The following is a 15,869-nucleotide window of genomic DNA, read 5'->3' on the forward strand; positions in this document are numbered from 1 at the left end:
TGACAAGTCAGAGACTCTATGTGCTATTCCACTTTCTGTACTGCACTGTTTTTATTTTATTTTATTTTTTAGATAGAATCAGAGAATGCAAGAGACCACAGCACCAGTGCACTGGGGGCCAGGCTTGAACCTGGTTCATGTACATTGCAAAACAGCATGCTATTCAAGTTAACTATTTTACTGACTCTGCTGTTCATATTTTCTTAGTGATTGTCCTGGGGATTAAGATTAACATTCTACCTAGTTCAGATTAATATCAATTTAATTATAATAACATATAAAACGTTACTCCTTTAAAATTCTTTTCATTTGTGTTGTTATTATTCTGAAAATAACATGTTTATTCATTGTAGACACATCAGCAAATATTGTCAATTGGTGTATAGTATAACTACAATAAATTGTAAAAATTAAATAGGGAAAAATCGAGATACAATTAAAAGTATATTCACACTTCTTTCTTTACAGTTATAGAGAGAAACACAGAGAAAGGCGGGGCCTTTATCACCCTATTGAGCACACGTGTTACAATGAATGCACAAGGACCTGGTTTTAAGCCCCCAGTCCCTATCTCTCCTCTATCTCCCCATTCCCCCTTGATTTCTCTCTAAGTAAAAAAAGAAATTAGTATTAAGGAAAAAAAAACATGTAAAAGTTGAGACTAGGAGTAGAAATCTGGATTAGGGCACAGAGTAGCTTTCAAATATGAAGAAAGTTAACTATCATTAACTGTAAAACCACATCCATCTGACCTAGGGCCTATATCTATTCATGTTTAGCACACTAGCCTGTGTAACCTCTGCGTCCCTGTCAGAGTTTGCAGTCCATCATCACAGCTAGGAATATTCTAGGCTGCACTCATTTCAGGACCAGTCTTTCTCGAGTGATATAGTAGGTTGACATACTAAGAGTGGGACAGTCCCTACCATTGCTATTCTCCATTGAGGGCAACGTTCTGTAGAGGCTCACAAGAGGGCTTATGATGACATTCCTGATGAAAGTGCCCAGTGATAGTGGAGGGAGGGATCATCTGTTAGAGGTCTAAGCCCATTATATTTACATGATATATTTTTGCAGAGGAAAATACATCAGAATTTTTTTGACTACCCAGTATATAGTTTCACAGCTTTCTTAACCACTCATCTGTAGTTGGGTATCTGACTTTCTTCTGTGTTTAAGCTATTACAAATAGTTCTATCAACATAGGTGTACAAAGACCTCTATTGGTAGGTTGTTTTTTGTTTGTTTTTGTTTTTGTCCTTTGAATCCTTAGGAGAGGAATTGCCAGGTCATAGGACAGGTCCATTTCCAGTGTTTTGAGGAAACTTTAGATTGTTTTCCACAGGAACTTGATCAGTTTACATTCTCAGTGTTCAAGAGTTCCTTTTCCCCTTCATCTGTACCATTTGTTATCTTCTGTACTTTTTGAGTATGACATCGTCACAAGTGTGAAGTTGTCTGTTCATCATCTAGATATTCTCTTAGGTGAAAATTGCATGATTTTTTTTTAACAGGGTCACTTGCTTTTATGTTACTGAGTTTTGTGAGCTCTTTATATATTTTTAATTATTAGTCCCTTGTCTAATGTATGGATGTACAGATCTTCTCCCATTTGATAGTCTGTCTTTGTTTTTTTTGTGATGATTCTTTTGACTCTGCAGAAGCTTTTCAGCTTGATGTAGTCCCACTGGTTTACTTTTGTCTCTATTATCCTTCCTGAAACAAACATCATTGGAGTGTTCTGCCACTGACATTCCTAAATGGTCAATCAGGAAATGTGCTTTTAGAATCCATTACATAATTTGCTAATGGTCTTTTAAAACAAAAACCAACCAACCAAACAATAAGAACAGCAACAACAGCAAAATAATAATAATAATAAAAAGTAGGCCAGGACCTCACCAACTTTTACATTCTTTTTTAATTTCAGATACAGGCTACTATAATTTTGTATCTTAAGAGGGGTAAACTTCCTTTTATCTTTGGAAAATGCTTTTTATGTTATTGAGTTGATGTTCTGGCTCTTTTTTCCCCCCTCATTAATACATAATTCTTTAAAAAAAAAAAAAAGGCAATGAGGCATCTTGGGGGAGTGGTTCACAGCATTGAACTCTCTAGCATGATGTCCAGAGTTAGATCTTTTTTTTTAACACTTATTTTAAAAAAGTATTTTTATTTATTTATTAATGAAAAAGATAGGAGGAGGGAGAGAGAGACAGAACCAGATAATCAGGGAGTCGGTTGGTAGTGCCTCGGGCTAAGCACACGTGGTGCAAAGCACAAGGACCAGCGAAAGGATCCTGGTTCGAGCCCTTGGCTCGCACCGGTATCCTTACGCCGCCCCTTGCCTTCATAAGCTTTTTAAAACTTAAGAGGGTCGGGTGGTAGCGCAGCGAGTGCTAGATGCACGTGGCACGAAGCAGAAGGACACAAGGACCGGCATAAGGATCCCGGTTGGAGCCCCGGATCCCCACCCGCAGGGGGGTCGCTTCTCAAGTGGTGAAGCAGGTCTGCAAGTGTCTTATCTCTCCCCGTCTCTGTCTTCCCCATCTCTCTCCATTTCTCTCTAAACTATCCAACAACTACTACATCAGTGGCAACAATAACAATAACGACAACAGTAAGGGCAACAAAATGGGAAAAAAATGGCCTCCAGGAGTAGTGGAGTGCCCACACCGAGCCCCAGCACTAACCCTGGAGGCAAAAAAGAATTAAATTGGAAAATGCTGTTTTAATGAGATTGTTATCACTTAAACTTATTCCCTTCTGAGTATGCATGCAAAGAGGGGTGATGACTATTCTTATTACTGACTTATATAAAAGTTTATGTGCCAGGGCCAGGCAGTGGCACACCTGGTTAAGAGCACACATTAGAGTGTGCAAAGACCCTAGTTCAAGCTCCTGGTCCCTACCGGCAGGGGAGAAGCTTCTTGAGGTGAAGCAGTCAGTGCTGCAGGTGTCTCTTGCTCTTATTTAGTTGTTATTATTATTATTATTATTATTATTATTATTATTATTATTATTATTATTTTTACCAGAGCACTGCTTAGCTCTGGCTTATGGTGGTGCAGGGGATTGAACCTGGGACTTTGGAGCCTCAGGCATGAGAGTCTGTTCGTATAACCATTATGCTATCTACCCTCTGCCCTTAGTTTTTTTTTTTTTTTTTTTTTTAACAGAGCATTGCTCAGCTCTAGCTTATGGTGGTCTGGGAATTGAAACTGGGACTTTGGAGGCTCAGGAATGAGAGTATTTTTGCATAACCATTATGCTATCTACACCCGCCCAGTAATCATGTTTTTTTATGAGACAATGAATATTATTTTATCAAAACAATCTACATGTGAATGTAGTAGTCCTAATTTTTTGTGACTTACTAGGAATAGGTAGTTTTTATATATATAAAAGTTTCCTACAGGATAATGTACATATTACTAATATTAGAGACCTCTAATGATATAAAGAAAATTAACTTTAGTTTTTTTTTTTTTTTACCAGAGCACTGCACAGCTCTGGTTGAACCTGGGACTTTGGAGCCTCAGGCATGAAAGTCTCTTTGCATAACCGTTATGCTATCTACCCCTGCCCGAAAATTAACTTTTAGTTAGTTATTTGGGATAAAGGTTTGCTGGGGAACTAACTCAGGACCTGAGTCATTCACTCTACTTCAGAATTATACTATTGCCCCCTAGTTGTTATTAAACATTTTAAAAATGACTGCAGAGAAAGTTGGTGGATTACCATCATGAATTTTAAATCTTGCTTTATTGAATAAAAGCACAAAGCTTACACTTGTTTTCCCTTTTTATTATTATTTTTGATAGAGACAGATTGAGAGGGAAGAGGGAGATAGGGAGAGGCAAGCAAACACCTGCAGTACTGCTCCAGCATTTGTGAAGCTTCTGTGCCCCTGCAGATGGGGACTGGGGACTTGAACCTGGATCCTGTGCACTCACCTGCCCCTCCTCCTTTTCTTTCATTTTTTTCTTTTTATTTATTTTTTAAAAAATATATTTATTTATTATTGGATAGATAGAAATTGAGAGAGGAGGAGGAGATAGAGAGGAAGAGAGACAAAGAAACACTTGCAGCCCTGCTTCACCACTTGTGAAGCTTTCCGCCTGCAGGTGAGGCATAGGGACTTGAACCTACGTCCTTGCGTACGTACTGTAATGTGAGTGCTTAACCAGGTGCACCACCACCTGGCCCCCTTTTTTCCTTTTTAACATTTCTACATCTAGTTAAGAAAAAATGAAAACCAATTAACCTTTTATGTTTTTAGGCCCGGATAGCATTTTTACAAGGAGAAAGAAAAGGTCAAGAGAACTTGAAGAAGGATTTAGTTAGAAGAATAAAGATGTTGGAATATGCATTAAAACAGGAAAGGTATGTATCTCTCATCTCCTATGTGAATATTATGTATATAGAACAGTACTTTCTTTTATACCATTGCACAATTATATTTGACTTTAAAGTTCCGATAGATATAATACATTACTGTAAATACACATTTTCATTTGCTTACATAGAAAAGATAGGAAAAGGAATTAAAATCTTTTATTGAAATAGTGTGTTTATTATCAAATCTAAAAGTTGCAATTATTTCAGATACCAGGGATAAGTCATCTTAACTTGGTATAAAAATTAGACTATATGTTATAGTTCTTGTATTTTTACAAATTTCTTTGCAAGTAAAGTTTATTGTAGAAATATATATCAGTAGTTACTTAACTGTGTAGAAAAAGGAAATAATTTTTTCAATAACTTGTTATTAACATTTCAGGGCAAAGTATCACAAATTAAAATATGGCACAGAATTGAACCAGGGTGATTTGAAAATGCCAACCTTTGAATCAGGTAAACTTGATCTTTTGTTTAACCTTCCTTTCTCAGCTGTGTTTCAAGAAGTTTATTAAATCCATTTTTGTTTAATGTACTTTTCTTTAACCTTCATTTTACCTTGCTAGCATTAGTCTCTGTTACTGTTAATAATTGTCTAAAATCAGGAGGAAAATAATGTATGAATGAAAGCTACTAGTTTCTTCTTCATCTCAATCCTGAGATTGTTTATCTTGTGTTGAAAATGATGGAAAACTTGGGTGCATTTTTGTAGTAATTGTAGGCAGAGGTAATGAAAGTTACTCTTTTACCTATAAGCGGTTCTTTCCCCACCCCAACTAGTTTTTTTTTTTTTTATTCTTAGTATTTCTTTTTATGTGGGATCAACTTACTTTAGTCGTAAAGAAATTGGAAATTTGATTGTAATTGAAAACTACAGAGGCAGCCAAGTGAGGACAAAATTAAGTTGAACTGTCTTGCTCTTTAAACAGTGAGTATGAGAATAGTGCCTGAGACTCTGAGGTCCCAGGTACAATCCCCAGCACCACTATAAGCCAGAGCTAAAACAACACTCTGGTAAAAGTAATAAATATGGAATTTTTTATTTATATTAAATAGTATTTGGGGACACTACTATCAATTCCTTATTTCCTGGGTATAGTTATGACATTTATATACACATTTTTTTATGGTGTGTTCAAATTGAGTTTGTTGCTGGTCACTAAGTCAAAGAGAAATTGTCTTATTTGGATTAAAATTTTTCTTTTCCTTTATAGTTTCCTTAATAAAATCAAAGCATATTTGGTAAGGAAAAGAAAACGTGTGGATTTATTTTGGTTATTATAATAATTATTTTAGTTTACCTAAATTTCTAGCTTAATACTAAGTATACTTCATACATACGTTGATTTATCTTTACCAACTTTAGCGGTAGAGACAGTTATTATATCTTCTAATTGTTGTTTATACTAAAGCTTGTATACTTAGTAATGCTTGTGTTGTAATTCAAATTTGATAAAATTGCTAGAAATTCATTTATCAGTACTACAGAATGAATATAGCATGCCATGTGACCCAATAACTTCATTCTTAGATATTCTACTCTTTAAAATGCATATATGTGTGCATAGTAAGATTTTTTACATTAATGTTCATAAAACCACTTTTAATAGTTAAAAAATATTAACAAAAGTGCCTTTCACCATTATAGTGGATAAGCCTATTATTATGCATTAAACAGAGTTGTATAGTTGTAGTGTGATAGGCCCATAAATTTATTGCATTTTAGCATAATGGAGTACTATCGATTAAAGTGTACAAACTTACTAAACCTAAGAACATGGATAAAATTGGTCTCATTCATATCAAATAAATCTAATTTTTAGATATTAGGATAGTATATATTTTTTAGGAGTACATAATTACTGGTGACTGAACAAGGACACTAAGAAAGCTTTTGGGATATTGATAAATTCTTTTTTTCATCTAGATACTGGTTACATGAGCATCTTACATAATTCATTAAGGCGTCTATATATTTACAGTGTACTTCAGTGATACTGTAGTAGCATGTGTAATACTGACAAATGCAAATGCATTTTCATTTACTTTTAACTTTTTGTTTCCATGTTTTCAAATGGAAACAGTAGGAAACTGCTTAAATAGGTATATATTTTCTGTGGAATATTATATACTTACATGATGTCAATATACACATTCACTTTTTTATTTTTAATAGGAAGAAAGACTTTTAAAATGGAAAATAAGAAATTATAAAAATCTTAAATACTAACACTTAGTGATAAATTTTAGTAACTGTATATTTAACTGTATTTTTCCAGTGATTATGTGTTATATGTAATGTAAAGATAAATAAAAAATTACAGATGAAAAAATAGGAGGGCCATTTCTAGAAGTTAAAGCAATTCCTTGGGAAGAAGTTATTAACAGTGGGATTGTTAGGAGCAGAGAATTTGTGAAGTACTAGCAAAAGGTATTTGCCCATGTAACTCTGAAGAGTTTTAAAAATATGAGCCACTTTCCCAACATTCACTGTTTGAGCTGGTTTTCTAGAGCCTGCTCTACTTACATAATGGAAAATTTGGGAAAGTTCTTCTATAATATTAGTGCCAATGAATAGTGTAAGATTTTACTTGTTGAAGGCTTAACATACATGAAATTAAACTGTTTATTAAACTTTTCAACACATATTTTTGTTACTTTTGGATAACATCTTACTCTTTACTGATAGTGAAAACTTTTTCTGACTTCTAGGTCTAAAAATTAACTGTGTAGTTTTGTAGAATAGAATTAGAGTTTGTTAGTAGATATATGTGTGTATCTTATAAATATAGAGCATTATAAAAATAAAAGAGAACATACATATATATACATATACACAAACACACTGGATTGTCAGAAAAGTCATGTTATATTTTTTCTATGTGAAATGTGTCATTACTTTTCCAACAAACCAATCAATATATCTCTCTCTGCACGCACACACACACACACACACACACACACACACACACACACACACAATATAAAAATTAAGTTTTGAGTAATTTTATAACTAATCTCTCAACATGCTGATTTTGAATAGCATATATAAAAATATAGCCTTTCAGTTTCAGATGTACTGAACAGAATTATGTAGTTAAAAATTTATTTTAACAGTATTTTCTTTTGAAACATGGAATTTTGATTTTTGAATTCTTGGTAGTGATAGTTAATGTACACTGAGCTTTCCAAGTTTTAAAATGAAGAAAGAGGATGGTCCTTAAGTATTTGGTTTATGAGGATAAATACATTTTAAATGAATGGCCCACAGTAATAATTCAGTAAGTTAATTTTCTTTTGTCTTAAACAAAATGTTTAGGAACACTTTATGGGAATTTAACCCTAAGAAAACTTTGAAAATATTTTTAAGAATTGAAATAATATGTATGAAACTTTTCTTTTTTTTATTATTAAATTTATAGAAGAAACCAAAGACACAGAGGCTCCCACAGCACCTCAGAATAGCCAGTTAACGTGGAAGCAAGGCAGACAGCTGTTAAGACAGTGAGTAATGGTTCATTTTCAGCTTTCTTTAAGGATTTAGGTATGAGAGTGCTTATATTCAGTCAATTTGCAAATAAAATTTTACTTAATTGTAGTGGAACAGTGTATATTCTTCCATTATTTCTTGCTTTGTAGAAAGAAGCTTGACTTTTAAGTGTGTGTGTGTGTGTGTGTGTGTGTGTGTGTGTGTGTGTATATGTGCTCACACATGTGCATACCTGAACTCCTGTGTGTGTGACAGACCAGATCACTGCTCCATTGCATGCGGTGTGAGGGATTAAAACTGGAGCTTGAGTGTACAAAGAATCATCTTTACCTATTGAACTACTTTTAAAAGTTTCTTTTCTGTATATTTCAGGATGACGTTATCTGATGTGCAGAGTAGAATGTTTTAAGTACTAGATGATTGAAGGCCAGCATAAAAACAATGTATAGATCATTTTAACAGATACTTCTAATTCTACCTGCAGATTTCTCCTATTTAATGTCACTTTTAAGAAGTCTGACTGGCTTAGAAAAGAATTTTTTTTTAAGTGGCTACTTGAAACTTTTCAGAAGTGACTTGCCGAATTGCACTTCTACATGAGTTTTTGAAAAAAATGTTTTTTTTATCTTTGAATTCTTTGCTGTATTAAAAGTGCTTTTGTTTTCAAATCTTATTTTATTTTTAATTATCTACTTCTCTTATATTTTGAAAACTTAGATACTTGCCTATAACTGATGTTTTGCATAATTTAAAATTATTTAACCATCTAAATTTTGATCACCTTTACTGTTATTTCTGTACCCAGTAGTGTGTGTGGTCACGAACTTGGTCTTAAGTCAAAGGTTCCATGGGTTGACATCTTAGATTCAGCCTCATTCACTCTCATTCTTAAGTGGTTGCTCTCTGACCGTACCTTGTTCTTCGGATCCTTGACTTCATATTCCCCCATAGCACTTCTACTTACAGTTCTATCTTACTGTGCTATTTTCCTTGCCCAGCTTGAGCCCTGTGATCCATCACCCTTTCACAAGTATCCTTGCTCTGTCGCTGTACCTTTCTGGCGAGTGGTCTTTCTATAAGTATCATAAAGCCGTAGCCCTAGTTCAGTTTGACTGTTGCTCTTATTTCTAGCCAGTTTGTTGAGAAAAATTGCAAAATCATATACATGCCACTATACATTCATGATTTCCTTTCCTGACTTTGCAGAGAGCCCCCCATCCCTTTTTTATTTTTATTTTTTTATTTGCTTCCAGGGTTTTCGCTGAGGCTGGGTGCCAGCCCTATGAAATCTATTGCTCCTGTTGGCCATTTTTACCATTTTTGTTGTTGCTGGATAGGACAGAGAAATTAAGAGAGGAGGGGAAGACAGAGGGGAAGAGAAAGACACCTGCAGACCTGCTTCACCACTTGTGAGGTGACCACCCTGCAGGTGGGAAGCAAGGGTTCGAACTGGGATTCTTGCGTGAGTCCGCACTTTGTACTATGTGTGCTTAACCTGTTGCACTACCACCAGGCCCCCGAGATCCTTTCTTCATAGCCCTGGTCACTTCCTGCTCCTGTCGCCTTCAGTGGACACTCTAATTTTTTATTACATCACCCATTTTCCTTTACTGTCACTAGAACACCTCATATTCCACACTTTAGTTTTGAATTTTCCTTTTAATTGAGATTTTTATCAGTCTGGATCCTTTTTTCTTTCTTCTTTTTTTTTTTTTTTTTTTTTTGCCTTGAGGGTTCTCACTTGGGCTTGGTGCCAGTGCTATGGTGGCCATTTTATTTGATAGGACAGAGAGAAATTGAGGGGGGCCAGACAGTGGTGCACCAAGTTATGCGCATAGTACGAAGCTCGGGGATCTTGGTTCGAGACCCCTGGTTACCCATCTGCAGGGGGGTCACTTCACAAGTGGTGAAGTAGATCTGCAGCTGTCTATCTTTCTCTCTTCTTCTTTATTTCCCCTTCCTCTCTCAATTTCTCTCTGTCCTATTTAATAAAGTGTGGAAAAAATGGCCATCAGGAGCAGTGGATTCATAGTGCAGACACTGAGCCCTAGTGATAACCCTGGAGGCAAAGAGAGAGGGAGAGGGAGAGATAGAGAGAGAGAGAGAGAAATTTAAGACGGGGGAGAGAAAGACACCTACAGAGCTGCTTCAGTACTCATGAAGCATCCTGTCTTCCCTGCAAGTGGGGAGAAGGGGCCCAGACCTGGATCCTTGCTTGGCTCCTTGTGCATAGTATTACATGCTCTTAACTGGGTGCGCCACCACCCGGCACTCCTGGAGTCTTAGCGACAATTTTAGTTGGAACAGATTATTGAATGGAAAGATGCTGGGGTAAGTAACAGAATTGAGAGAGGTGTTGAAAAGCTTCAGTGTCAGGAAGATGAAGAGTATCATGTATTAAATATCAATGAGTTTTATACTGCAAAATGATCATTTTGATATTGTGTGACTTTTAATTTTTAATTATTATTATTTGCCACTAGGGTTATTGCTAGGGCATAGTGCTTACCTAACTCTACTGCTCCCAGTGGCTGGCTGGCTGGCAGGCATTCATTCGTTCTCTCTCTCACTTTTTTCTCCTCTTTCTCTAGACACATACACACACACACCCATGCACCCACCCTGGGGTTGGGGAGGAATACACCTCTGCTGCTATTGAAGTTCCCCCCTACAGGCTCTCCCTTGTGGTTGCCTGAGACTCAAAACAAGGTCCTCAAACATGGTAATGTGTTTCTGCTAGTAGGTGAGCCACCTGTTGACCTCCTGTGTACTTTTTTTTTTTTTTTAGAGGTTCTGGGAAATTTAGAAAAGTGAAATGGGAGTATGGAAAATCTGAAATTTTTTATTATCTGCAGAGTAAAGCAAAAGGTATCAAATGTGTACTACTTGTTAAATAAAATTCCCCAATCTTTGTGTCTCTTTTGTCTCTCTCTCATACATGCACATGTGCTGGAGGAGCATTGAGAATGTCTAAGGGACTAGAAACACTCAGCACACTCTACTCATTTGTATACCTTTTTTTAAAAATTTCATTTCTTTTTTATTTTATTTTCCCTTTTGTTGCCCTTGTATACCATTTTTATATGAAAAAAAACAACTTTTCTCTAAATGTCAGGACTGCCCCCCCACCTCACTCCCCTCCCACCCCCCCACCCCCGCCTAAGAATTTACCAGATTCAGCCTGGCTTGGCTTGATCACACAACTGCCTGTGAATTATTCTATCTGGTCTTTTAAATTCTTAGCAGCTCATTCATATCATATTGTTAGCATGGCAGCAGGTGTTTTTCCCAAGAGGGAAGAATATTAAAGCAACAACTGAAAGTGTTGGGTCCAGGTGGCATACTTTACTATGCACAGGAACCAGGGTTCAAGCCCCTAGTCCTACCTGTAAGGGCAAAGCTTCATGAGTGGTAGGAGTAGTGCTACAGGTATCTCTCTTCTCCTTCCCCCATTAAATAGAAAGAAGAAGCAAAGGAAAAAGAAAAATCAAAAGTATTATCCTGTATTTTTACCAAACTTGTCAGATAACCAGATAATCCTTGAGATTTGTAAATATTTTATAATCCATTTACTGCATCAAAATATGAATTAAATATCTTTATACACTGCGTCTTCTTATAAAGCTTCTTGCATTTGTCAGATTAAGAACATTTTTAGAGGGCTGAGGCAATTGTAGGGAAGTCAGTTCCATGGTATTACTTTCATAAATGCCTAATTCCATTTTTTGCAGTTGTGTTCTGTCTCTTCTCAACTTTCTTTGAGAGTTTACCTCAGTCTTCCATGTTTGTTTTTTAACTGTTCAAGTCTGTTTTCCACTTGGATGTTCTGTTGTAACAGTTGTCACCTACTTAAGGTACTTTTTTTGTTCTTACCCAGTTTTTTGAAAGTTTTCTTGTTCTTATGTCTACTACAATTTTTGTCATTATTTAAATTTTCCTTTGAATTTCTTTATCTCTCCTCTTACAGACTGTCGTCATTCAACTTCACGGCTTCAAATATCAACATTATTGATTCCCAAATCTGTATATCTAGCTTCTATCTTGTGAACTTTTGACCTTTTTATCCCAGTGTTTCAAAGACATCACTTTCTCTTTTCTCTTTATTTTTTTAAAAAAAATATTTGTATAGTCATTATAGGATAGAGATAGCAAAATTGAGAGACACCTGCAGCCCTGCTTCACCACTCATGAAGCTTCCTGCAGGTGGGGACCAGGAACTTGAACCCAGGTCCTTGTGCTGAATGTGAGCACTTAATCAGGTGTGCCACCACCTGGCCCTGACATCACTTTGACGACATCACTTTGACACATACTTTGTTTCTGATAACCATCCTGTAAACCAAAATGCTTTGTCTTCATTTCTTTGAATAGGTCCACCATACAACCAGCCAAACTAGGAACTGAAAAAATTCTAAGATCCTTATATCTTCTTTCATTCTGCTATAATAACTTACTTGTATATCAAGCCACTAAGATGATATTTGGGGAACGTGGAGGGGGGTGGTGCTTGGTGCCTATACAACAAATCTACTGTTCCTTTTCCTGGCACCCCCCCCCCCATTTAATTTTACTTAACAAGACAGAAATTGAGAGAGGATGGGGAGGTAGTAATAAAGATAATTGCAGACGTGCATCACCACTCATGAATTGCATTCCCTCTAGGTGGGGAGAAGGGGACTTGAACTGGGGTCCTTGTGCATGGTAACTGGGCATGCCACCGCCGGTCCCCAGATATCTTATTTTTTCCACACTTGTTCTTCAGTTTTACCTCTTGCTGTGTTAATATCCTTACTGATCTCCTTATCTTTAGCTTTCACCTAAAAATGTTTTTGTTCTTTTGGCAGCAATATGTAAGGATTTTTTATTTTTATGGTTCCTTAATCTTAAATACTTCAGGAAGAAATTATTTTAATGTGTCACACAGAACTATGACTCTTCTATATGAATGATTATCTAACTGTATATTATTCTCTAGTTTCTTTCTTCATCTTCAGTCTTATCCTGGTCCCTACACTAAGTACTCTGGCATAGATAGAAAGTTTGAAGACCACACTATAGGAATGTCATGAGATAATAGATCCTACAAGAACTAGCTTCTTCCTTGACCTCCAGAACCCTTGTTTAAACTTATACACTATTGTAAAATTTGATTTTACTTACTCCTTACTGCTTTTTGGACATTTTATTTTGTTTTAAAATATCAGATTTTCTTTGTAACTTTTTTATGAGAGATAGACCATGTTTTCCTGTGTATGTATGTGTATGTGTATACGCGTGCCACCAGGGATTGAACTTGGGATCTCATGCATATCTCTACTACAGAGCCACTTCCATAAGCCAGTTCTTAATTTTATCTTTTTTAAATAAGAGAACGAGACAATGAAACAAAGGAGAGCACAAAGCATTGCTCCACCATCCATGGAGTTCTGAGTTGGTTTTTGTAATTTTTGTTTTTGTTTTTTTTCTCTGTTGCTCTCATGTGGTGCTGGGGATTTAAAGCAGGTTCTCACAAATAAAAGATATATACTCTACTTTCCAAGTTACTTCCCCGGGCCCAGCTGTATTCATTTTTAATGATATGAATCACTGTCTTAAAAGGTTTAAGGCTTTCTAGTTTTTCAGAGTATTGGCTCTTAGATATAGCCATACTCCGTATCTTACTTAAATTTTTGTTATTTGCTTGGTTCTTAGAACTAGAATTAGTCTGTGGAGAAGTTATTACAGCAAAGAAAGAATTATTCTTTATAGGATTATGGGTTTTTCTAAATATACTTTAATATGATTTTTAGTCTTGGCAGGTATTAACAATATGTGGGATTTAATATTTTAAATTTTCTCTTATAGATACCTTCAGGAAGTAGGTTACACAGATACGATATTAGATGTACGGTCTCAGCGGGTAAGGTCATTACTTGGATTGTCTAATTCAGAACCAAATGGATCAGTAGAAACGAAGAATTTAGAGCAGATCCTAAATGGAGGTGAATCTCTCAAGCAAAAAGGACAAGAGATCAAAAGGTATGATCTTTCTTTAGCTAACTATGTTTATGTAGTGGTTATTACTAATTTCTTTTTATTTATTGAATAGAGACCGTCAGAAATTGAGAGGGAAGGGGGTAATAGGGAGAGAGACAGAGAGACACCTGCAGCACTGCTTCACCACTTGTGAAACTTTCCCTCTGCAGGTGGGGACCGGGGCCTTGAACCTGGGTCCTTGTACACTATAACATGTACGCTCAACCAGGTGTACTGCCACCTGGCCCAAATTATTATTAATTTCTTTAGAAATCTGTTGCTTCTGTGTGTTGTGCTGATTGAGGTTATTTAAAGACATTCCCCAGCAAGCAAAGATAGCTCACCTGGGTTAATGTCTGCTTTGGCATTTTAATGACCCAGGTTCGAGGCAGATCCCCACCACACCAAAAACTTTTATACTGTGTTTTTTTCCTTCTCTGTTTTTTCTTTGTTTTTTCCTTTCACTGTTTTAAGACTTCCCCACATACATGATACTATATGTAAATAAATTTTCTGTTGGGAGTCGGATGGTAGCGCAGCAGGTTAAGCACATGTGGCGCAAAGCTCAAGGACCGGAGTAAGGATCCTGGTTTGAGCCCCCAGCTCCTGCAGGGGAGTCACTTCACAAGCGGTGAAACAGGTCTGCAGATGTCTTTCTCTCCCCGTCTGTCTTCCCCTCCTCTCTGTCCTATCCAACAACAATGACATCATTAACTACAACAATAAAATAACAAGGGCAACAAAAGGGAATAAATAAATTAATATATAAAAATAATTTTCTGTTGGGGTATTTTAATATTTCATATAAAATTTTGATGCCAAGAAAATGCCTGTATTTTAAAACAATTGTAGAATTAAAATTTGAGGGATATTTCATATAGTTCCAAGCTGATTTCACAATTTTTGTTTATTTTTTATGACTTATGTCACTTTTTAAAGAGAAACACAGTAGTTACTCATACTAGTGTTAAAAAATAAAGCTTGTACTGTATTTAAGCTTATAAAGTTACCATTTTTCCTTTCTTAATGTATTTATTGAAATGTGAGTCAAATACTCTTAATTCATCCATATAAAGAAAGTTTAATGGTCTTAAGATACACAGTGTTGGGGAGTCGGGCGGTAGCGCAGTGGGTAAAGCGCACGTGGTGCGAAGTGCAAAGACCGGCATAAGGATCCTAGTTCAAGCCCCCAGCTCCCCATCTGCAGGGGAGTCGCTTCATAGGCGGTGAAGCAGGTTTGCAGGTGTCTTTCTCTCCCCTTCTCTGTCTTCCCTTCCTCTCTTCATTTCTCTGTCTTATCCAACAGTGACGACATCAATAACAACAACAATAACCATAACAAAAGACAAGGGCAACAAAAGGGAAAATAAATAAATAAATATTTTTTAAAAAGATACACAGTGTTCAACCATTACCACAGTCTAAGGTTTGAATGCTTTTTTCATCCTACAAAGAAATTTCAGCAGATGAGAGATAACTCATCTGGTAGGCACAGACCTTAAAATTTGTACAACAAATTTTGGGCAGCTCTACAGAATGGTGCTGTGTGTTTTCCTGTCTGTGTCTCCTGCCCCATATGTACATATGTATCTATCTATCTCCCTCTTTCTTCATATATGTGTGTGTGTGTGTGTGTGTGTGTGTGTGTGTGTGTGTGTGTGTGTGTGTGAAAAAAGTCATCTTGGGCATGGTGGGATTGTATGTGTGTGAGGCCCAGGAGCAACAGAAAAAACACAAAAAGGAGAGAAAGTGTCAGTTAGCTGTCACTCCTCATTTTCTCCTAGACCCCTTTCCACCAACAATAGAAAACTAATTTTCTTTCTGTTTGTGTAAATTTGTCTTTTCTGGTTATTTCATTCAAATAGTTACTTTGGGTATGGCTTCTTAGCTATTTATTTTTATTCTATATTTAAAGGTGGGGGGTGGGGCAGGGGGTGGGGAAGAGATGTGAGCTACCCTAGCA

General features: G+C 36.2%; 1 protein-coding gene and 1 long non-coding RNA gene across 5 annotated transcripts in view; one reads left to right on the forward strand and one right to left on the reverse strand.

The window, feature by feature from the left end:
• Positions 1-15,869, reverse strand: part of LOC132533467 (uncharacterized) — a 220,658-nt gene that overhangs the window by 153,654 nt on the left and 51,135 nt on the right. The gene's annotated exons all lie outside the window — the stretch shown is intronic.
• STRN3 (striatin 3) overlaps positions 1-15,869 on the forward strand; it is an 80,945-nt gene that overhangs the window by 17,018 nt on the left and 48,058 nt on the right. For all 4 annotated transcript variants that reach the window (XM_007516833.3, XM_060175237.1, XM_060175238.1 and 1 more), the window contains exons 2-5: positions 4,283-4,386; positions 4,784-4,857; positions 7,824-7,905; positions 13,736-13,909. In XM_007516833.3, the coding sequence (XP_007516895.1) occupies positions 4,283-4,386; positions 4,784-4,857; positions 7,824-7,905; positions 13,736-13,909 (434 nt within the window). The remainder of the gene's footprint in view (positions 1-4,282; positions 4,387-4,783; positions 4,858-7,823; positions 7,906-13,735; positions 13,910-15,869) is intronic.

Source organism: Erinaceus europaeus, chromosome 16 (genome assembly GCF_950295315.1).
Source record: "Erinaceus europaeus chromosome 16, mEriEur2.1, whole genome shotgun sequence".
NCBI classification, from domain to species: domain Eukaryota; kingdom Metazoa; phylum Chordata; class Mammalia; order Eulipotyphla; family Erinaceidae; genus Erinaceus; species Erinaceus europaeus.